This window comes from Tetrao urogallus, assembly GCF_951394365.1.
Source record: "Tetrao urogallus genome assembly, chromosome: 3".
Classification (NCBI taxonomy): Eukaryota; Metazoa; Chordata; class Aves; order Galliformes; family Phasianidae; genus Tetrao; species Tetrao urogallus.
Window position 1 is genome coordinate 62,906,308 of NC_136815.1, and position 25,287 is coordinate 62,931,594.

Sequence of the window (25,287 nt, forward strand, 5' to 3'; positions counted from 1 at the left end):
GGAAGATTTCTCTGAAAATGAAGAAACTTTACTAGTCTCAGATTTTTGTTTACTTGGCTTTAAATGAGCTACAAGAGTTTTCCTGCAGAAAAACCTTTTTTTTTTTTTTTTTAATCCTTTAAATCAGTAATCTTGATTGGACACTTTCAGCTTTCAATCATTAAATGTAATTAGTGAGGTGTAGTTTTTTAATAACTTCAGAAGTTCACAGGAATCAGAACAAACCACCATGTTGAATTTTTGAGTCTTGAGTTTATCTCTAAGAATGTAGCTATGAATGGGAAAGCAATTTATTAGGCCAGTGAGTACAACCTCTTCAGTGACCCCAGACCTCAGCAATTACTTCCTTAAAGCTTATTTATAAATTATTGAGAAAATGCATGAGTCATGGGCATGAGTTGTGTGACGGGTTCATTTTAACTTTACAGGGATTTCATTGCTTTATATTTGCAATTCAAATTAGAGTGACTTTTTAATATGTTAGAATTTCATACATAACAGGAATTCTGATTCCTCATAAGCTCCATAGAAACTGTTTTCTCTTAAAAGAGGCTGATTTTTATAATACAATGATGAGAGTTCTAATCAAGTCTGGCTGCTCACAAGTTATTAAAGCTGTTAGTCACTGTGACCGTCTGAAAGAACAATGGATATATCATTAAAAACTGAACAAGCAGCATGAATAAGTAGGCCTTTTTTATTTTTTTCTTTGCACCAATTGAATGAGTCTGTAACATCTTTTCTAGACCCACACAGGGAATAAACATGTTGCTCAGTTTGATGAAAAAAAGAGCCTCCCAGTTCAGGGCAGATGGCTTTTTGGCAAGCCCTCTACACATTTCTAGCCTTTCTAATAGTATAGGTTACAGATGGGTTTGTTTTTTTTAATATCTCCATGGATGGAAACTCCACAATTTCCCTGAGCAACCTGTTCCAGTGTTCAGCCACCCTCATAGCAGTGAAGGTTTTTCTGATAGAGTTTCCTGTGTTTCAGTTTCAGCTCATTTTCCCTTGTGCTTCCAAAGTGGTCACTTAGGAGAACAGTCTGACTCTTCTTCTTTATGCCATCCCATCAGGTATATCAACACACTGGGAAGATCTCCTGAGCCATCACTTCTCTGAGTCAAATAATCCCAGCTCTTAGAGCCTCTCCTTATATTAGAAAAACTTTGGTCCCTTAATCATCTTTGTGACCCTTTCCTAGACTTATTCCAGTAAGTCCATGTATCTGGAACTGGGGAGCCCAAAACAGAAGGAAAGAATCACCTCCATTGTTGCAATGTACCTCTAGATACTACTGATTGCTTTTGCCTTGGGAGTGCGTTACTGGCTCATTGTTGTGTCCATTTGGGTCACCTGATCCTTTTCTACAAAGGTGTTTTCCAGTCAGTCAGACACTGTGGTCAGTCCTACCTGGATGCAGGACTGGACATTTCTAATTGTTGATCTTCATGAGGTTCCTCTGTTCACTTCGTCAGTTTGTGAATGTTCCTCTGCATGGCAGCAAACCCATATGTTGTATCATCTGCAAACTTGTTGAGTGCATATGCTGTTCTGTTGTTTGGGTTATTAATGAAGTTGTTTACACAAGACAGTAATTTCTGGGGTATGCCACAAATAACTGGCTTCCAAGCCATTATGTTGTGATCACAGTCCCCTAAGCCTGTTTTCAGTCCACTTCACTGCCCACTTGTCAGCCTATACTTCATCAGCTTGTTTGTGATGATGTCATGGTAGACAGAGTTGAAAACCTTCCTAAAGTTAAGGTAAAGAGTTTCCCCTGCTGTCCTCCTATTCATCAAATCAGTCATCTTGCTGAACTAAGCTACAGTTTGGTTAAGCATGATTACTGCTTCGTGAATCCCTGCTGACTCCTCCAGATCACTTTCTTGTCCTTCCTGTCTCTAGAAATGGTTTCCAGAATCAACTGCTGTATCAACTTCCCAGAGACTCAGGCAAGGCCAATCAGCCTGTAACTCCCTGAATCATTCTTGCCCTTCTGGAAGGTAGCAATGATATTTGCGTTCTTGCAATCCTCAGGAACCTCTCCTAGTCACCATGATAATTTAAAAATTATTAAAAGTGGCCTTGCAGAGTAGATCTTTTTCATTATTTTCTACCTATCGGAAACTTTCTTCATTCTTAGTCCTAAGTCAAGTTCTATGATTTTGAGAATTTCTGAAAAGCTGGACAAGGTCATTGGCACATGGCTAAAAATGGCCATTCAAGTGTGTATGCCATATGTCAGAATTATCTGGATTAATTTATATGATTGCAAAAATTCTCACTTATTTCCTTGAGCACAGAATGAGAAATTTGGTTATTCCTTCTTTTATTAAGTCAGCATGCCATTTTGGGGGAGAATCTGTTTGTGTTGCACGTATGTGAATGGCAGCAAGGGAAGAAAATGGTGTCTGTAAGCTTTTTATGGGCATAGTAAAAATGATTATTGAAAGTAATCTTAAATATTTAGGGCTTAGCCCTTTCTAAAACAGCTATCAAGGATTTAATAGAAAATAAAAGCTTTTCTATTACGTTTTTAAGCATGTGCTAGCAGTTTGGAAAGAGTTATGAGCTGGAAATAGAACCCCATATGAAAGCAAGAAAAGCCCCAACCTCTGAAATAAAAAAATTCTCTGTTAAACTGTCTGGGATTTCACAGTAATTGCTAGGCAGCCCAATGGATTTGATTTTATCAGGATTTTCTGTAAAGCATCTCTTACAAGAATGTAACTGTTAAGGCAATTATCTCTAGGACTGAAGTCTTAATGAAGTTTGTACTTTCAAGCAGTTTAAGGGGGAGATGTTGATACTGCAATTCTGTAAGCAGAATATCTTTATTTCTGAGCACATTTGTTAAAGCTTTTTCTGGAAAATACAGCTCTTCATCCATAAGCTAAAAAGTTCATTGTATTGGTCATAATAAGGGTAAAAAAAAAAAAAAGTCTGGGGATACTGAGTTTTGTTCAGACTAAGGAAAAGTTACCTATTTGGGGAAGTTGACATAATCACAAAGTGTGAAGACATCTACATAAATGTGCATACACCACTTGTACTTTTAAATGTATGCACGTTCTTTTAAAAGAAGTTTCTTGCTAGAGGCAACCCAAAATGTTTTTACAAAACGTATGAACTTTCATCTGTGTCATTGTTTTCCAGTGTTTTACTCAGCAAACAATACTTACAAATACATGTTTTACATATTGATCCTTGCCAGAAAGAAATTTTTCGATCAATGCTAATTATGAATTGTCAAGCTACTGAAAAGAAGAATAGCTGTAAGAGGCTACTTGTCAACTGCTTTGTGTGTTCTACCACTATGACAGAGCAGGTATTTCTGTGTGGGATTTTTGACCTCACAAGTTCCTGGCAGACCTAAAACCTCAGCAGTGCAAACTTTGCTCTCTCTATAAAAAATATGTGCAATTTTACAAACATGTTGATTTGATGTATTCATTGACTGAAAGAGCATTCAGCAATTTTTAAAAAAGCACCGCATCTCTAGAATTTTCTGGTACTAACAAGATTTTTCCCTTGAAAAAATTAAATGTTATAATTATTACAAATTTTTCAGAGCGTCCAATTTTTGAATACATTCATTGTTATCTGTTTGAATAGGTTAATATGATAATGATTGTAAAATTTGTCTTTTTTAACAAGAGTTCTTGTTCACATCCAAGATGGTAGTGTTTTGAAGTTAGGGAATGTAGGAGCAAGAAAGAATAAGCTCTCTGAACTTAATTGAAAACTCAGACACTTACTTTCATGTTAGTAGTTTCCATTTGAATAGTGTCCAGTTTCAGGAGTTTCAGTTACGGCTCCAGACCTGTAAGAGAAATAATTAATTTTTTTTTAAAGGGGAAAAAAACGTTTTTTGTGTTTGCAGCAGCTCTTGCACTGAGATGATGTCCTGTTGCATGTGTAGTTCTACCTCACAGTAGCAGCAGAAGCTGGATAATTCACTCATATCCTGAACGTGGGATCAGCATCATCCAAGAGGGAGCCCTGTTAGGGGGCTGTGGGAGGCAGCTTTTCAGGCATTTCGCATGTGAAGGAGGTGAGGTATTTTCCATTAGAGATCCCCAGCACATGGCTTGGCAATTGTGCTGTGCTTTGGACAGGGAGATTTAAGCCTAATTAAACAGTAGTTGTTGACTTGCCTGTTCTGTAATAGACATGACACCATTTGGTGCTTAGCTGTGGTCTAGCATCAAACAGCTCCCTTCAAACGCAGCTCTGAAGCACGGCCCAAAGAATAATTAGGTTTGCCTGTGACAAGCCAGGAACTGGCTGACAGAGCAAGTGGCATTAGCACGGGTGGAGCCTGCCAGCATCAATACTGATTAGAGATGCCATTCCTGCCTGTGATGGGTTGCCAGCTCCTAAGTGCTGAACAATCCAGTGACCTTGGACAAACAGTTTCCAATAATGATACAGCGTTTGTTTCATTATGAAAGTGACAAGAAGGGAAAGATCACAGTGTATCTTTCTTTCATGCAATCCCTCATCTCCAAAATGGATGTGAGTTTAATCGTTCGTTTCATATGCAAAGCCTCTTTCTGTGGTATTAAGAACATCTTCATTTCAAAGCTTAGAAAAGTTAAAGATGACTGAAGGCTGAAGTGGAGGAAGAAAGATAGTGCTTATACCTGTCAGTAGCTTCACCTGCTTAGAGATAATAAAAATATCCTCTGAAATTTAAAATTGCTCTTTATCTCAGTTTAGGAACACACGGTTTTTATCTTTTTTTTCTTTTTTTTTTTTTTTTAATATTGTGAATATTCAGCAAATTGGGCTAAATTGCCTGTTTTATTATAGAAACGATATAAAATATTGGCAAAATATTTGTGGATGGAATATGATCTAGAGCTGATCTTCTTACATAATTTTAGACTCTGTTTAGTTTTTTTTGTTTGCTTGTTTTTAACTCAAGTCATGACCACCTGCAACAGTGGTCAACAGTTTTGAATAAAACCTTTCTAAGCAGAAGAAGGAAGTCTGGATTTGACAAAACTGTCTGAAAAATATTAGATGCAAAATGTAAGCTGCCTCACCAATGCTAGGGAGAAAGCCCGTATAACAAGATAATCAGAGCCCCTCAAGACTCCTTCAAAACCCTGGCAAATGGCACAGCATTAGTGTAATTTTTTAAAAGCTCATTTATCTGTTCCTCATAAATGTTTTATTTTCTTTTTCAGCATTGCTTCTCTCAGTTTGTTTACTAGACAGCACAAGGAGAGCATTCCTCCAGGTGCATTCTATGGGACTCTGAATATATCTTCTGCTCTTCTCTCTTTTTATAACATTTTTTCTTTTGAACAAGTTTTTTTTTTTTTTAAACCAGAGAAAAATAATGGTAGTTTGCAGGCCATGGCTGAGCAGAAGAACCATCTCTGTCATGCCATGAGAGATGTCAACTTGAATAGGAAATTGTGCTGCAAACTACATTTAGAAGTGCAGAGTATCACTCTGATTCAGATCAAGTGACTTCTTGATAGGCTGCAGGACAGACCCTTTTTTCAGGTGACCACCACATTCCTTTGTTGAAGTGTTTCTGGTGGCTGATGCTGAACAAGATGAGCTGCTGCAGTGAAGTACAGCAGCCTTGGCCACCACTACCTAACTGATCTGATGAAGGACTTATACCACCCACATTTTGAGCATCTTACTGAAAATACTTTGTGTAGTGGTAATCTTCACACATATTTATTCATCATGAAGAACGCCAGTTTAGGCATTGGATTGCTTTGTTTCTAAAAACAGTTGAACAGATGTGTAATCACTCAAATGAGCTTGCTGGGAACAGGAAACCACAGAACTTGAACTCTTTGAAGAAGCATAGGAAAGCTGATTTCCCATGAGTCATGGAAATTGAGAGACTATGTGAATGAAGCCTTGCTCTCTTGGAGCTGCTCATACCTGTGCAAGATGCACAGTGCAGCTGTAACCATACTTGAGCTGAAGGAGCTGAGTATGGCCTGTCACTGAGCACGTCCAGTTCCTGTGATGGAAATTATGGGCCTGGGTAGAAAGATGTCAAGTGTCACTGTGTTGTGATTCACTGCACTTGCTTTAGTGAGGTGAAAAGGAGGCAAGGCTCCAGTATTCTTGACTTGAAAGCTGTATTGTTCACAATAGAGATTACAAACTGTCTCATAAAACATAATGCTTTATACATTTAAAGAAATACAGCCTTCTAAAAATTCACTGCCACATTTAAAAACAAATGTTGGTGTTATGTATTGTGCAGTATATGGTGCTGAGACAGCTGGGTGAGCTGTGTGGGTCAGAGCTGCTGGCCTATCCCATACCAAGTGCCCCATGTTGCTCTTGGAGCATTTGGGGTTTCAGCTTTATGAGTTTGTAAGCAGGGAATGGCCAGTGAGCCATTGCAGGCTGGGAGTCACTCTTGGGCCTTCTGCTCTTGTATGGCTTTTTTGTTTATTTTGTAATGGAGAATAATCATAAATATTGTAATAGACTGTTATGCCTTAGGAAGTTAACAGCTGTTTTGCATCTAAAGAAAGTTTGTATCTGATATGCAGCTTACCTGAATGGAATCTGTTTGAGGGCAGCAGCCATTTCACGGTGTGTTTGTAGAGCATCCATGTAATCCTAGGAAACTGCCACATCCTTTGAGGCTATCCCTTCAGCCTTTCGTTTGATGTTTCAAAGTTTTAATCTGCTGAATCCCTAAGTGTTTAACTAGAGATATTTGATTCCTCAGCTGGTGCACAAGAGGGTGTTCAGAGACAATGTTTGTATGTTTCTTGTGAGTACTTTTCTGCTGCTTTGCTCCAGCTTAGTTTATGGGACTAATAGAGTGTAAGATAGGGAGTTGTTATAAATACATTTGTACGTTTGAGTTACTTATGAGTGTAGTTAATGGGAATGTAGTTTAAGAATGCTTTCGAAATCAGTGTAAGTTTAGTGACCTTATCAATTCAGATTTTTTCACAAATCTTAGATAAGATTTTCCTTAAAGCTTCATTTTATCATCATATCATTATTGTTTTTAAATTTAGTTTTCCAACTCATTGTTTTAAGGAAATCCTTGAAAACATAAGCTGCCAATACTGAGAAAGCAGAAGGCAAGATGTTACAGCAGAGGACTGAGATGTCTTAGTTCTGCAGTGCATTAGCATTTATTTCATCTCTCACACAACCACGCTGGAATGTACATTTCCTGATAACTTTTTTTTTTCTTAAAGTAATTGTCCACTTCCAGAAGCACCGTGATTGTGTTTTGGTAAATTGAAAGATCAACTAAAAGGTTCTGAAATTATTCTGGATTTGGAATTTTATTTATTTTTTCCTGAGTATTTGCCCACAAGAGAAGCATCTCAAAAGCAACTTCCCAAAAATCCGTGAATTGCTTTGCCACTTGAAAATGTCTGAATTGTGAAAATACAGTTTTAGCAATGCATAAATAAGAAATCCAGGTAGGAATAAAAAATACAGACAAGGGAAAATTAATAAAGGAATGCAACAAAATCTCCATAAGTATCTTAAGAAATTAATAGCCTGCATTTTGACTGAGTTTAAAGTAGTTGTGTGGTGCGTGAAGAAATTTTTGGAAGTGCAGCAGAAAATAAGGTTAAGTTTGATGGATGGATTTCTCAGAGATTGATAAAAAGCTTGAAAAAGTGACTTTTGAACCCACATAGTCATTACTTTTAACCTATTTGTTTGAAAACTTGATTATGATTTGTTCTTTAAAAAAAAAAAAAGAATTGTATTTGGAATACATGAGATAAATAATTCTGCATGGTCCATCCTTATGGCAAGGCTTCAATGTTTAACAGGAAAAAATGTGTACTGACACATGTTTATTTCAGGTGATGACTAAGAGAGTTACAAGGGACATCTTTGGGTTTTCTGACTGCACTAAAAGAATAAATAAATCTAGTGGCACTTACACGAATGGACTTGGTTTTGCAGGATCTCCAACTCTGGTTTTGGTTGTATTTATGCATAAAATGCTTGTGAGGTTCAGAGAGGAGATGATCTGTGGGTATTGTTAATACTGCGTTAGAAACAGAAGCAAAGCAGCCTCATTACTGCTGCTACATAGAAGGTCTGGAAAAGATCGGCAGGAGAACAGAATCAGTAGAGAAAGATGGAGAGGCTTGAGAGAAAGAGAGGCGCTCTTGGCAGAACTATAACAGTGCAAGTTGCAGTGTAGGAAGGCTTAAAAATACAATGCAAAACTTCTTAAGACTGTGGCAGATCATATCTAAATATACGCGTTGGAAAATGAATTTCTAAACGATCCTTTCTGCACTAGATCTCACTAACAAAACTCCCATTTTTTGTTCATTAGACATTCCTTAGGATTTTCATTGCTGGGCTTTTTAACATATGTTGTTTTATTGATCACCATAAATATCTGTGTGGGAGTGTGTATATGGACCAGCCATCAGATTAATTTTTTTTCTCCAGTGCTGTTTTGAGGATGCTACTCCTCATTTCCAAGAATCAGTTGAATTTATCTTAGACATAGAGACATTATTATCTCTTAATAAACACTAGAGCTGTGTTTTAAGAGAGAAAGAAATACCATAAAATAAAGCCAAATTTGAGCTATTTCTAGAAAATAAGAAATTCTGAAGTCCTGGATATCTCCTTAAAATCAAAAATTTGCAAGTGCTACTGTAGATGTCTAAAACTTAATTATGTCTTACATTCTACTAGTTTTTCCTAAATGTATAGGTTTCTAAATATGGTTGTAAAAATAAAAATAAATCAGCTTTCTCCCCTTTAATTTGTTCAGCCTTTGGAACAAGCAAACAGACTGGGAGGGAGGAATAAACTAGACCTGATTATAATTTTCCCAGGAGATTTGTCTCATGGGAAATCTGTTTTACTGAAACCTGTTTATTTTTAATATAACGGTTTACATTAAAAAGTCTAAAAATTACTCTATTGAGACATCTAGACATGCTGTTTGCTATTTAGTTTGTTGTATTTTGTATGCACAACTTAAAACATCATGCACTTCTGAATTCAGAAAACGTTTGACTGTAAATGAAATATGTAGGCATTTGAATTTCTTTGAAATAGACATTTCTTTGAGGTTTCATTAGGTGGCATATTTGGGTTCTTCAACTACCTTCCTGATATGGTGTTTGAAAAATATCACTGTGGTAGTTTCTTAATAAGCAGAATGCTATCTTCCAATTATATAACTAAAAGAGAGGATTTTATTTAATCGCTTTTTGACAAAAATGAGCATGCCCTTAGAGCGTTCCAAGTTCTGTATATCTGCAACTCAGCCCTAAGGGGAAAAGTGAGTACATTATTTAAAATAAAGTTCCATGTAACTGCCAGAGAACATTCCTGATTTCCTTTAATTATCTATCAAAGATGGAGGTTAAAAAGAGAGGGAGCATGAGAACTAGAAGGGGACAAACTAAGGGTAGAAGAAAGAGGCTGAGAGCTTTAAAAATTGAAATTTATAAATTGAGAGTAGCAATACCAGTCCATTAATTGAATAACACTGTAGGTGTTTAAAAGCAATATATTTTTGTGTCTGTGTTAAGAGGTTGGTAAGATATATTTTGCTCTCTTTTTCATAAATCAGTCTTGAAAATGTCTTTCTGTTCATGAAAGCAGAAATTCTGAAAGTCTGTCTCTGGGCATCATGCCATTTTGTGGTACTAATAGATCATTCTGTTCTGACAGGCAGAACTTTAAATAAATGTCTGCTCAACAAGCAGCTCTGTGAAACAGGCAGATCTGGCCTCTATCTTTGGGTCAAATACTCACTGTTGCCACCGCAAAGTAAAATAAATTAAGAAATAATCAAAGTTGGGCACATTCAGTTAGCACTGTAGAATTTCAGAACATTCTGAAAAGGTTGGACGTCATTTCAGCAACGTGTATGTAGGGTATCGAAAGATGTTCTTGCTGATTACTGCAGGAGAGCTTTACAGCTGCAGAGGATCCTGTCGGCTTTAATAAGCTCTGAATACATTACTGATGAACCTGGCTTACTTGCAGCTGATGTTAAGCTTCCTGATGCCCTTGACACACACATTTGTCTTTTCTGTGTGGGTAGATCAAGGGACAAAAACTGTGGTGGAAACTGATGTCAGCATAGTCAAAAAGCAAAAACAGCAGAGAATTATAGTGATGTGTTTAGCTTCTGTTTAAGTGTCTTCAGATAAAATTATAAACATATCCTATATATCCACATTCATTATCCATAAAATATGATGGAAATGAGGGTAGATAAAGAGTGGGGTAAGATGTGGGAAACAAATCAATCTGTCATGTTAGAACTCATCATATGTTAAAAGAAAATGTGAGTATGAGTTGGGTTAAAGTTTTGTAGGTTGTAGAAGAAAATGAAGATTGTGATTGCAGACTTTGGCTGTTGAACAAAGTGAGCTTTCATGAGTCTTTTTAATCAGAAATAATCAACATGCTGCCTTGCTACCAATATGTCTTGTTATCTGCTGTGATAGAGAAGGACCTAGGTTTTTATAGAAAATCATACACTGAGCCTGATGGCATCATTCTGGGAAAGAAGGGAAGAAAAGAAGGGCTGTAATGGCTATGTGTGGCAATGCTTGTCAAGAAGTAAACTTTTTTTTTGGTTCGTTGATTTCACCGTTAGGATCTCTGGAACTCTGAGCAGGACCACAATGGTATAATGTTCTTGACCCCTCAAATTATACCATTTTCCTTTTGCCTTTACAATTCTGAGTTCAGGGTAGCTGAAGTGTTCCTATTTTGCCATTTCAAGTGCATGGTACTGTCAAAAAGAATACAGAATGAGAGCTATGTCACATGCTAAGCTTTCTTATACTCTGGTCTTAAAAGTTCTTGAGAAGACAAGAAAAGGCAAAATTGCTGACCAGAGTAAAGAAACTCCCAGGCCTGTTCCAGATCACTGGAATTTCAGCAAGGCACTGAAAAGGGACTTGCTATGTAGTACTGCTCTGTCTCTCCTAGTATGTTCAAATTGACTATCTTCTATGGCCACAGAACACCAGCTTGTCTTACATCTTTCTGATCTCTCTTCATTGGGGCTTTGTGCCACTGATGCTTTTTCATTGAAAAAGCTCTGAGTGAGTGTCATAGTGGGAAATACATGAAAGGAAAATATGGACATGCAATGACACTGTTCAGGCTAACGTTATCTGATAAATGCTTCCTCTGAGAGCAGTGTCATGCCAGGACGCTCTAGAATAGAACACACCAAATCTGATGAGCCAGCAGTTGTTTTTTGGTCTCAGTGATTTAGTAACATTTACTTGTTGAAAACTACTCAAGTAAGCTCCTGTCATAATGATAAACATTGAACATGTTCTTGAACTCTTAAAAGTGACTGTGGAGGTCCTTGGAAAGCTGTGCAGAATTCCACTAGAAGAATTGTGAATCCACAAAATATTGTTTTATTATTGTTGTGCTCGTAAAATGAAACTGGATTGATCCATTACTTGTTGCTTTTTTCCCAAATCCTGCCACAAGCAAGAAGTCAGATGAATTTCAGGAAGGTAACTGAATCTATTAGTTCAGCATGAAATTCACCCACGTTAATGTTTGATACCTGCAGTGTGTTTCCATGCATTTGAATTCACACTTCTTAATTATCAAAATTTTCCTCTTAGGTTTGTAGTCAAATATTTGAACAGTTTGATTAATCACTGCAGTCCTGATCAGTCTAAAGCTAGCTGCTTTTCCTGTATCGCTGCTGTGTTACATCTCTCAAGAACTACTGCAGTAGTGTGATACAGGTCCTGTAAGATCCTCTTCTATAGAGTTAAGACCGCCAGAGTCCTGGTGTCTGACCAGAAAGATTGATTCTAGAAATATTAGAAGGATGGCCAGCCTGTAATATCTGTTCTAACTTAATTCTAAAGGGTGTAACTGCTTCATAAACAAAATAGGCTCAGTAATAATCTTTAAAAGGATTGAGTTATTTCAACTGTGAAACAGGGCTCTTAGCTGCTTGGTTAGAAAGATCCAGTCCAGGCAAGGGTATCTAAGGAGTCAGTGTTGGAAGACATTCAAAATGACTCATGTACTGAATTGTCTTTCAAGATGGAAAAGAAAACAGTACTAGATGAGCATCTATTAGTTACAAATATATTTTGTGATTACTTAGTTATTCTTTATTTTAGGAAATTTTATAGATATGGGAAGCTAATCAATTTTTTATGAGTACAAGTCAATTGCTTCTTTCTATGTTATAAATAAAACCATGTGTACTGCGGAGAAATATTATATTCACATTCTGTGACTGGTTAGAAGGTCCTGTAATGTGCTGAAGACAAATGTATTAACAAGGAAAACTAAGAATGTCAGTACCCAGTGTATGCTCTGACTACTAGTACCCGTTGTTACTATTTCAAACTGCCTCAGGAATTATCTTGGCTAATTGTAAATATTCAGTGCTGTTATTAATTTGAATCTCATTACTGGACCTCTTGTTAAATCAAAATTTAAAAAATTTATTTTAACAGTTGATTTTTGTAATTCAAGGAACTCTTGTTTTGAATGAAAACCAAGATAATAAATGCATTATTTGCTTCATGTTACAGAATTTGCATATCTCATGTTGTGCAGCATCTCTGTGTAGGTAAAGGTCATTCAGCTAAGCTTCATCAACTTTCTTTGCTCACAGTGATGGCACTCAGTGACTGTTGAGCATAACTGCCATCTGTACTATTTCTAAAGATTATTTCATAATGCTTTAAATGTGAAGATCTTTTCATGATCATAATTTTCATTCATGGTGTCATGACTGCACTTCTCACTGGTGGGACAAGAATGACAAAAAGTAACAAAGATTATCTGTGTATTTGTTTCCTTAAATTCCTTTGTTCCTCACTAAAGCTCAGTCTATAATCTGTATATTTACATTTGTCGAATAATGGAAAGGGTCTTTGTCTTCATTCTAGGTGTCTTTGGCAAATATGAGCATCAAAAAAAAAAAAAAAAAAAAGCTGTATAGCGAATAATACAAAACAGCCAGAAAACACAAAAGGATCTGCATTTCCAAGTTTGCCTTACAGAATCCCTGACAGTGTTCTGTAACTTCTTAAATCTTGGAATAGATCTCACAGAACAGCCTGAATAGTTCTCATGGAACAGCCTGAACAGCATTTAGCCTCGTCAGAATGTAAGAAAAAGTGTTCTTAAGAGCTGAGGAAACTAGGAAGTGAAATGTGATGTCTAATTGTTATACCTGGTGACCAGCTTAAAGTGTGATGAGCCTCAAGGGAAGAGAGAAGTGAATGTGGGTCTGCTGTACACCCTTGTGAGTGGAAATGTTTGGCCAGAGGGAACTGCTGCCATCTTGCCTTCTCTTCCTCACCTGAAAAGGGAAATTTGTATGTGGCACCTTGATCTGATCCTTTCTTTATATAGCTTTGCTTATTTGAAATAGAAATGCTAGGGAAAATGCAATTTAAGCCATTTTTTATCTGTGTTTGCACCATGCCTGCAGAATCCCTCACTAACACACCAGCAGGAGCCCACACTTCCCTTACTTGTGCTGAGCTCAGGTGTTAAGGGGTTGCCCTGCGAGGAGGCCAGGGCTTCCTGAGTGCTTTCAGCCTCACTTCTCCTCTTTGATAGCAGCCCCTCTGAGCCAGCAGTACTTGTCCTTCACTGATACCTTGCTTGGCTCAGTGTTTTCTTTAACCTTATTGCAGTAAGTCTGCTGTAAGAGGCAGCTTCTCAGTTTGCTGCAGATCTTGATTTACAGCATGAGACAGCACGTGGTATGGGTGAGAATTACTCATGTCTTGAAATACTTCAGCTCTTTTGAACTGGCTCTGAACACAGCTTCTAACTGATTTATGGTGTCACAGCTTATCACAACTGATGTAACACCAAGAGAGGCTAATTCTGGACGAAGCACACTAGTCACAGTCTTTAGAAGGAAGTAATAGCTAAAGTAAAATACTTTATAATATTCATTTTTTCTATTTCAATTTTCTTTTTCAGTCGTCTATTTAGTATCTGCACACTGAACTGGTAACTGATTAACATATCTACCCTTTTCTTACAAAACTAGAGATATCCAGCACAGTTATTGTTTATCAGTTCCACAACTTGGCGAGCGTGCAGCGTTTTGTGTGCAGTAGACTTCAGAAGCTCATAGGAATGAGCAACATAATGACAATCTGCCAAAAGTTAATTTATTCCAGCCAACACTGCGGGCCATTCTCCTTACGAAAGCACAAGTGCAGGCTTACAGAGGTTATTGCTGAGCATCCCACAGCAGTGGGTGTAATTTAAGAAGTAGTAGTATCTCGTGTTATTGAATGAACCCTTGAGAAATGAGACTGGGACAGTAACATCACTGCTCAGATCTGTGCGTTGAATGTGTGGTGTTGTGGCAAAGTAGCCCTTTGAGCAGCGTTATGGCAAAGTTCTTTCTTTCACAGTCTTTGAAATACTATGCGTGTTCACACATCTCACTGTCTCACACACCTTGCCAATAACTTCAAGAGATCTGAGCCTACTAAATTCAGGCAGAAAAAAAATGATTACGTAAAGGTAAACGTACCCCCAAGCACAGCAAGGGATGTGAAGAGGAGTTAATGCCATTGACATTGGCAGTGCCACAAAAGTGGCAGTAGAAGACTGAAGAATTCAGAGGTTCCTGAACTGCTTAGCTTGTGGTGTTAATCCAGACATTTATTAAAACAGCATTTGCCTCAGAAAGCCTCGGGGCAGGTCCCAGTGTAATTCAGCTTAGGATGAGACCCAAGAATCCTGGGTACTTTTCAGTATTGACTGTGTGCTTCCTTATGATTAAGGCATCAAATCACAAAAATGTCAAAGCAGTTCATAGAATTCATTGTAACTGCTGTGTTGCCTCTATCTCATGAGTGACACTGTCTGTTTCTTCCACGGTATTTATTATTTTAACAACATTACCCAGCAGAGACTGACTCTGAGAATGCAAAATAGAAGGCAAAGCATTACAAAATCATATGAAAATCAAGAAATCCAAAATTTCATTAAGGAAGAACTTGATGTATTAATGGTAGAGCTTATTTTACCAACTGTGAATATTTCCGGTGATTACAGATGCAAAGTGGGAAAAAAGAGTGTATTTTTTCTTATTTCATCCCTGGTAAAAATCATATCCTTATTGACTGGAGACTTTTTCTATGTATAATTTCTTCGTTTAGTTGAATAAACCTGTGATATTTCCTGTATTGCTGTGATGAACAAGCTCTGTTGAGCATTAGTAACAGTGAGCTGTAAAGAGCAGACATAGAGCATCCCCACTGCTTTCTGCCCCGGCAGCCATAACAGAGATTGCTAGAGCAAAAGTGGGAATGTGTCCAACCCAATAGAGAGGGAAAACCTGGAATAGGAATCAATATGTTGCCTTGGGCACTACAGTGTTTCATCCACAAAGAGATTCTAGAAATGTTATGTTAAAGGAATCGCGATGGAAAACCTATAGAAAGGTAATTATCAAACCACTAGCATAGTCTTGAGCATATGATGATCTACTGTTCCTCTAATACTGGCATGGTCAGCTTTGGAAGAGAATAGATTTACGTTGTAGTAACGCTTTTGTCTGGGATCTGCCATCTAAGGGAGAAAAAGACAGAAGTTGTCTGGTTTTGTGGAATGTTTTAACTTGACACTGAGGGAGAGGATTTTCCCCTGTGGAAAATTTTTTTAATATTTCTTTATATTCCACTTAATTTTCATGCAAGCTGTTTGTTTTCATTGGTTTGCAGCTTTCTCCGTAGGGGAGAAAAAAATCAAGAACAAATTTGCTGGGCTACTTGATATTCATGGCACCTTCAGGGAGTAGTGGTCACTGGGTCTTCCAGAAAAGATGTCTGAGGGAAGAATTGTATTTAATGGCAGACCTGATTGTATTATAATTTCTGGTTTAGTAGAAGGTGAGAAAGCTGTTCTTCCTACTATGTTGAAGTGAATAGAAGGTTGCTCTTGACTCAAGTAAATAAGTAAATACTATTTAATATAAAGCTCGTGCTGAATTAGTCTTATTACCTGAAAACATATGACTGACTTCCCCATCTTAATGTTTCCTAAATCCCCAGCACTGCAGTTTTGCCTTACATTAGCAGTCCAGATGTTCTGAATTGAAAATGCTGGGTAAGAAGCAGCAGTAAAGCTTCCTTGTGCTGACTTCAAGGAATTGTGTGCATCAGGCTCCATTAAGCAAAGGACAGACCCACTTTTACAATACAGCAGAAAACAGACCTGTGTGCTACATTCAGGTTTCTAACAGCTACCAGGAGAATACACATGCTTTTATGGTACAAGTTTCTCTTGCACTTAATCTTTCAGGTGACAGAATCACAAGGAGATGTTGTTCTGTTGGACAGAGAAAAACCTTGGGATATAAAGGCTTTAGTGGTAAAATACAAATATCACATAAATTTGTACTTTCAGGGATGGTTCTGTTGTTCTTACCAAAACCTCAGTGGGCTCATCTCATCCAGCGCTCTGGAGATCCAGTTTAAGTGCTGCTTCTATGAGGTGTGCATAACATTCTGCCTCTTTAAGAAAGCCTCTCCTCTTTTATGTTGCTGGCTATTTGGTTTGAAAAATCACCCTGAAATGATCTCCTCTGCTGAGAATATGGTTTGGGCTCATGAAAAAAATAGGCCCCCTCCCCTACGCATGCAGTCAAAAAAGAAATCTCTAAACAAAAGCAAACAGTAAATTAAATGTCTCTTACCTGGAGCAGAGTTGAATTATTAGATAGTTTTCAGTCTAACAAGCAGTTAACCTAAATTGAATTGTACCTGTAATTAAAATACTTAGACTAAAAGTGAGCCAGCCAGCTGGCATGTATATCCTCTCTCTTATTCAACTCCCAAGAAATTAAAAAAAAGCAAAATACTTCTCATTATGATGTTCGAAAATGAGGAGCTTCTTTTTTCAGAATGTTCTGCTCGTTTTATTCGTAACAAAGACTTCTAGCTTCCCTCACCATATAAAAACAGGGCATGAATTAGCTGCTTGAAAGAAGTGGGAGATGGGGCATCAAAGAGCCTTCTGTTCATTAAGATAAACACCGAATATGTGTTTCATGTTTGGTTGCAGTATAACATTCTGAATAGAGGATTATACAGTAGCTTCCCACAGTCTTAAATTATTGAGATGGTGTGGGAGAAGGAGGAGAATAAAGGGATTTAAGCTATTATGCAAAGAATTAGTGCTGAGAGAGTAAAAGGTCCCCTTATTACCCACTGAATTCTCTGTGGATTTAGAAGTGTTGAAAGTGTAACATAGCTCTCCATTTTGGGTGCACTGTTAGCACATAACTGAGTTCCTACAGTCCATCTAAAGTTTTAGCCTGAATGTTGATTTTGTGAGATTGACGATAGTTTCAGGGCTAAAATTTTTTTTTCTGCTTGTTTTTGGTGTTTTTTTGTTGTTGTTGTTGTTGTTATGCAAAAAAAATGTTTTTTATTTATTTTTTATTTATTTATATTTATTATATTATATATATATAATATTATATATATAATATATTATTATATTATTTTATATATATAATTATATTATATTATATTATATTATATATATATAAATATATATTAATATTTATTTATTTTAAAAAAATGTTGCTATAATCTGTTCCTGCATAAATACTTTTTTTTTTTTTTTTTTTTTGGAGTGAAAATCGTAGAATCATAAAATGGCTTGGGTTCAAAGAAACCTTTGAGATCTTCTAGCTTCACCATCCATCCTACATGCAGGGTTGCTCCAGATCCCCATCCAACCTGGCCTTGAACAGTTCCTGTTCCAGTGCCTCGCCACCCTCATCATGAAGCATTTCTTCCTTGTATTTATTATAAATCTGCAGGCTTTCAATTTAAAACCTTATCCCTTGTCCTGTCACTACTCTTCCTGATAAAAGAGTCCCTCTCCATCTTTCTTATAGGTCCCCTTTAGGCATTGAAAGGCTGCAGTGAGGTCTCCCCGGGCCTTTCTCTTCTCCAGGCTGAACAAGTCCAATTCCTTCAACTATGCTTTATAGGAGAAGTGCTCCAGCCTTCTGATCATCTTCATGGCCTCCTCTGGACCCTCTCTTACAGATCTATGTCCTTCTTATCCTGAGACCCCTGAGCTAACTGTACTGCTGCTACCTCATGAGGTAGGGACTCATGAGGGCAGAGGATCAGAATCACCTCCTTTGTCCTGATGGCTACATCTAGGGACACATTTTTTCCTTCTTGCTCACAAACGTAGTAGCCCCATTTGCAGAAAGGGTCATGATCCACCTCACTTTGCATTCCTAAAATCAATTTTTATTGCACATATTTTATAGATCAAGTTGATTGAACTGTTCATGTGAGTCAGTGTGAATAAGGGTTTTGCAATCTTTCCATGCCTTATACATTTTCTGTGAGTGCGAATGATGGATGGTTTTATGAATTTGCTGATACACCATTTAGAGTGCTTTATGCAGAGTTTTAATGAACTAGAATTGCTAATTTTTATGACCAGTATTGAAATGGTATTACAAGAGCTCCGTTCTGTTGATTCCAAGGAAGTGTCAGTGTATCAAAGTTTCATGAGGGGCCCTTATATCCGTAAGTACATTTTCAAAAGTGATTTTTAGTTGCTCTTGGACAGCTTCAGTTGCTGTATGCTCATTTTAATGTATTTTTAATTTATATTCTGTTTATTTAATCTTTAAACTGTCAATAGTGTCTGCTTTAGAAGTTCCATCATTTATTTTTCATGTATCTTTTCTCTAGGCCTTTACTGCTCTTTGCTCTGAGAAGAAGGTGATAGCTAGATTTGGCCTAAATTAGACAGCTGTTCTCGTAATTCAGAAAAAAAAATCTGGCAGAATGTGTATAATTCTTCCTCATGAATGTAGGAATCCTGCTAGAGAAGTGATTGAGGTTTCTTATTAAGCTGATTATATTTTATTATTGTTGCTTACTCTTGCAGAACTATATTTATCACATTTCAGGGTTGCACTTCAGGGGTAGAGTTTGGATTATCATGTGAGTATTTCATTTTCATGTTTGCAGCATTTTGTTTGAAGTGGAATTGCTGAAAACCAGAGCTGGTTAGAATATATTCTTTGCAAAGGAGATACATGAAGCAATCGTTACACAGTTCATTCTCAGAAGACATTGTTTGGGCGAACAAATAGGTGACAGACTTCAGTCAGAGGCATTCAGTTCTATACATAGAAAATGGAAGCTTCTTGGAGGAAGGGAAGGAAGTAGTTCAACTGTTTGACAGGATTTACAGTTTCCACAGCTCCATTAGCACGTTGACTCACAAATTCCACATGGTGATCTGTCTTGTTTGGGATTTATTGGTTTCACTCCCTGCTCATTGGTTTGATGAGATTCCAGCTCATCCTTTCTCTACCTCATTACTGTCTGTTAGGTAATGCTGAAGAATAATGAGTCACACCGATTTTTTTCTAATCCAAAATATACGTGAGTTTGGATTTACGGGAGTATCAGAGAATTTGTTCACTTAAACTTCAACTATGTTTTCTTTGCACAGCAAATTGGAAAAATAACACCATATGTGATTTATGGCTGCCTTCTTTTTTATCTCTGGTATTTAATTTCTCATAATAAGAGAGATAAGAAATGTATTTGGATGCATATCACCGAGGTTTCTGAGTGCAGCCTTAAGCATCAGAGCTTTCATTCTAGAGGCTCAATTTCAGTCTCTGCTTTATCTTAATCTCTTTATTTGAAATCTTTTACAGACAGTGACATATGCCTATCTGTCTACAGTTCTTTCAGGAAGAACTAACATTTGAACATTTGAGCTACTGAAATTCTGATTGTTTCATAGAGGAGATTAGCATTCTATAATGTGTGCCATTAAATGTTTGCCATTTATGTGATGCAAAACCAGGACTATAAATCTGAACCCTTCTATACTGGATACTTACTGGACATCTGTGTATGTCGTATTTCTCTGATTAGATAAAATTCTACTAGAAATAATAAAACCTTACTGTATTTTGCACATAATAATAGGCAGACGGAGACAGTACAAATACAAGTTATCATCAGGCAAGCCAGCCAGTGGGTTTAGAGTACCTTGGTGAGAATTGTACGTCTTACAGTTTGAATGCAGTTTTCTTTCCCTCTTCTAAATGTGAGTTATCTTACTCTTTCTGAAAATTAACGTGTACCATAGTCTCTGCAAATAAGAATATGCACATACGCACACACTATGAAAGAAAAAGGTGACATTGAAAATTTATCTATCAATTGCCCAGTATTAGGGTGCTCTCATGTGCATACCTAAGAAAGGTAAGGAATATTGTTCTCTCTCGGTCAATTTTGTTACTTAGCAAACTTGTTCCTTGTCACTGCTCCAGCAGTGAGAGCTTAGAAAACGGAAGGATGCCAGGTTTAATAGAGGAAACAAAAAGAAATTCCTGTTGACATCCAAATCTTGTATCAAATTTGCTTGGAATAAAATTGTTAAGTCTATTTTTCTTCTCTAAATATTGGGAATTTATTTTAGATATAATCTTTTTTTACACTCAAAACGGAACAGAAGTGTATAGTTGTACTATTCTGCCCGTGTTCATGTTTCTGAATTAAATACACTATTCTTCAGATTTCTTTTCTGAGGCGTCAGATACTTTGATTCTAATCTAGAATTAATCTTTTTGGAATATTAAGCCTGATCTTGAGTTGTGAGTGATTTACTGACATGCCACTACTGAATTCAAAGTACCACACAGATGTCAGCTAAATGAGTGAGACCTGGAGACTTTTCCTTTTTGACTTTTCCAAGTTCCAAAAACAAGAAGAAAAAAGTAGGAAAAAGCAATTTATTAATATGTTCTCATCTCCTGCCTTGCTGAATTTTGACAGAATGGGACCTCAGCAGTTTCCACACTTGGTCTTTTCCAAGAAATAAGGCTTTACTGATTTGAATGAACTGATCTGTCTTTGGACAGATAAACACGTATTTCAAAGGGAGGTGCCTTTGAAGACATGCAATTCTGAAAGAAATGTTTACTGGAATGTTTATTCTCTGATTATATTTAGAAGAAAGAAAACATTTTTGTTTAGCCTTCCAAAAATCTCAAAACATTAACGGGCAGCAAGATCTGGTGAAAAGTCCCCTGAGGTGGTGATGAAGACCTCAGTATAGGTGTGGTTTGATCCATATCCATGTGAAAAAACATGAGCACCTGCAATGAGCACCTGCAAATATCATGTGCTCTCCACATGACTGCCACCTGCTACACTGTTTGTACTAGTGACTAGCCAGCATTAGAAGTATTCCACAGCGTACCAAAATATGCAGAAGAGGATCCTTGGCACTCTGAACTGTCCAAACTGGAGCAGTACCGCTTTCTGTGATGGTAGCCAAGCTGAAGGACAGTGAAATGATAGGTCTGAGATGGTGCTAACTTGTCTGGATGCTGTAGTTTGCAGATGTACATCAGTAATGTTAGGTTTAATAACATCTTCATAGGTTAAATAGAACACTTTGGCAAGGAAGTTTCTGCACAGAAGTAAAAGGTTTTTTGTCAATCTTTTCTGCTCAGTAATTTTGCTACTGCAAAATGTATGGCATTCATTATGGCAGTAAATAATGTGAAAACTGATGTGTTACTAGGGAGAGAATTAATGATATGATCCTGTCTGGCTTGATATAAAGTCAAAACATACACACACAGTAATAAGAGGCATATTAACCCACAGAAATGCCGGAGTTTATATTTACACAGCAAAGTCCTTACATTTGTATCAAGGAAGAAATCATTATTAAATGCAAATTGTGCCCTGTGAGCATCCTTGGTGCTGGTTTTGTCTCTACACGTACATACTGTAAATAATATTATAGACTTCATCTGATGTACTTTAGACTACATCAGATTTCATTCTGATCCAAAATAACGAGCTCATAAATTGTTCTTTATTTAGAATAATTCTCAGGAGGAACCAGATGCAGTTCATCTTAGTGAAACAACGCCACTGTAAGAATTAACATCCATAAAGTGTTAGAGAGTCAAAGCATTTGAGTCCTTCCATCACCTTTTCAAGTTGAAGTTGGGATGGTTTATCCAAGATGTAAGTCTTTCAAGAGGCTCAAGGTGTGCTACTGCTTTTAGCCGCAGATAGGCAGCTAAGGGAGTCTCCAAGGTATTCAAAGCTAAGGAACTGGATATAAAACCAGATATCTGTGTAGCTGGTAGGCAAAATGCAGGAATGCAGTATGCTAATCAGTGGCAAGTAAACCGTATTATCTTCTCACTTATCTCACACAGGTTCAGCTGAGCAATGAATTGAACTTTTGTCATCCTACATGTGAGACTATATGCAGTAATGCAGGTCCTTAGATCACACTGGAGACCAAAGATTTGTTCTGTCTTTTTTTTGTTTTCCTTATATTCCTTTATCTAGTGTGTAGAGAGAGATGAGGTAAGCACAGAATTTATGCTGGAGATAGTAGAGATGATTTTGTTGAGCAAAATAAAAATAAATCACAGCTATTTACTAAATATGTCCCTTTTTCAGTCAGAACAAACTTCATATTGCTGGCATTTGTTTTGCAGGTCTTTTGACATTGCAAACCTAATCACAACCTATTCTGCTGCTTAAAAATATGGGACCCTGGCAACACCGCTTCCTCTTTCCAATCACAGGGCAGCAAAGCAACTGCAGGGTACTGCATTTGGATTTGTCAGAATAAATAATGAAGAGGCTCATCAGCTTCTCACTAATGAACAAGGAAATGTGATTAAGCAACTTTAAAAGAGAATGGCTGAAAACAATGTAGATATGATAGCAGGATGATTGCTGTGAATGAGAGACTGAAATTTCTGAATAAGAGGTTTCTTCAACGAGAAGCGATGACAGTAGTTTAATCTTCCATTAAAAGATTCCTGCCAATTTGGAAAAGCTCTGAATCAGGAGATTACAGACATCTCAGAAGCTGACAAGTAAGTCACTTCTCTTAAGACAGCTACTTTCTGGCAATTGCTAGAAAATAGCCTTTTTTTTTTTTTCCAACACTCTTAACTTCTGTTAAACAATGATGAGAACATTTCTTATTTCGGCAATTCTTTTCGTCTCGAAGATGATGAAAATAGAAATTGTCTTTTGGACCAAAGTGTTCTAGACATGCTTGCCAAGTTTATTGTGGCTAACATCTAGAAACTGTACTGATTAGCTTCTGGCAATGCTCCTCGAAAGTGCTTCATGAGTTAGAATCTCATTAAATATTTTATTCCTCTTCATTATTCTTCAGCACCAGAAGTGTACACTTCTTCCTCATATCTAATCTGTTCTTGTGCTTTTCCTCTCTGCTGTCTGTACTTACCTGAAGGAGAAAGCACACAATACAGAAATGTCAAGAAGAGTGAACTAACAAATGGTGCTGTAATTTTTCTGTATCTCGACAGAAAGATATCTCATTCTTTCCTTCTTATACATCCAAATATATGACTTTTACACGTAAACATATCAAAGTGAATAAGCAGATTACAGGATTTCTGTTCAAGGTAAATTATATAAAACAGTAGAAGTTTCCAGATATTCAAATATAAAAATGATTTTCAGGTATAAACATGATATGCATGTAAGTGTGAGTTTCACAGATATGTGGTTTTAAACAGAAATTAAAAGAAAATGTCAAGCGTCATTTAACGTATCAAAAATATTCACGTACTTCAACTACGATACTCATCATTACAGAAAATTCTCTGGGTCTAAATCCAGGGCAGAAAAATACTATTATGCTTCATAAGGCTTTTGAAGAAAAAATATGTCTTTTTTTCCATGTGATGTAGGTCCATCATACTGCAACAAATAAGGTGAGAAATTGAAAGGTCTTTGGGTTTTCAGCTGAAACTTCAGCTGTCTTCAGTAGCAAGTTGATTGGATTTAACATTAGGATACAGAAATCTGCCTGTGTTGCTTGAAATAGTTTGAGATCATATTGTTACTGTCTAATTATCTAGATGCAAATTCACTGATTTCAGTTATTATTTTGAAAATTACTCACGCTTTTCTTGTTGTGTGGATAAATTACTGTTAAATAAATCATATTGTTATACTTACGAGATCTTTACTTTCCTACCCAGTAGCTGCTCTCTTGTCAGTGGTTTATTCTGGCTAATACAACAACCTGCCTCATCCTTTCGGATTAGATGTATTCTCCTGAAATGACTTGTTTTGTATCTGAAGCTTATGTTTTAGCTTTCTGCAGTGAATTAAAATATTCCAGAGACTGTATATGATCATGGTACGTCATTGCATGGCATATCTGAGAACAAGATGTCATTTTGATTGGGACATCTAACCGAGATACAACTCTCTCAAAAAGCAGAGATGTAGCAGAGGTCTCCATCTGCTAGGAAATATGTGCAGTTCTCTTTTCCAAACTGCTCTATGTAGAAAAAATAAAGAAGCAAAGAATGACAGTATATTCCTTCTTTATGCTTTTTCCAGGACAAGTCCTGTGAAAACATTTCTGCAAAATTTCTCTAGAGCAAATACGTAGAATGGGTGCTGTCAGTAAAGTGTTCACAACATCCTTTTTCTTGTTTAAAAAAAAAAAAAAAAAAAAAAAAAAAGGAACAGGCTTAGAAGAATACTTTTTTCAATATTCAGTTAATTGCTTGTGGACTGAGACTTGTATTTTATCATTTTTTTTAGAATATTATTTTTATCTTAGACATAACAGTTTACTTTCTGTGCTGTGTAAGGGTTGATACCTCGTTCCTACCATCTGCAGAGGGAAACCTGAAGCAAAGCCTGCTTTTCAAATTAATTGTGCCAGAAGGTTTTAGTGCTGTGTATATGCCGGAACTATATGCTGGTGTTGTAATGCTTGTGAATCCATGTCAGTGTAACTTTAGATTTCTACAGCAGATCAATTGTAGATAAGCAGTGCAACAGGAGCTTTTGTAGGAGGAGATAAATATTTTCAAACTGTACATTAATTTAAAAGAATCCAAGCATACTGGTTTTGTGCTAGTTGCCTACCATTTACTCTGTTTGAAAAATACTTTCATAAAAATAAGGTATCTGATATGTACACACACTTTTCTTTTTGCAGGTGGAATGGAGAAAATAAAACAGCATACGTTTGCGTTAGCTCACTACACCTATACTGTGCTGTCTACCCTAAAATATGCCAGCGGGGCACCTGTAGTACGTCTTTACAATGACACAGATTTCAGCAATCCAGATGTCCAAGGTCCAATCATTAATTTCAATGTGCTCGATGAAAGTGGAGAAGTGATTGGCTTTTCACAGGTATGTTCCTCTTTTCCCTTAACAGAATGTTCAGTCTGTATCTTAA

General features: G+C 36.8%; 1 protein-coding gene across 1 annotated transcript in view; it reads left to right on the top strand.

Annotated features, from left to right (window-relative positions):
• MOCOS (molybdenum cofactor sulfurase) overlaps positions 1 to 25,287 on the top strand; it is a gene marked incomplete at both ends in the record, with an annotated part of 204,884 nt that overhangs the window by 132,443 nt on the left and 47,154 nt on the right. Inside the window, one exon of the mRNA XM_079533631.1 lies at positions 25,042 to 25,241. Within this exon, the coding sequence (XP_079389757.1) occupies positions 25,042 to 25,241 (200 nt within the window). The remainder of the gene's footprint in view (positions 1 to 25,041; positions 25,242 to 25,287) is intronic.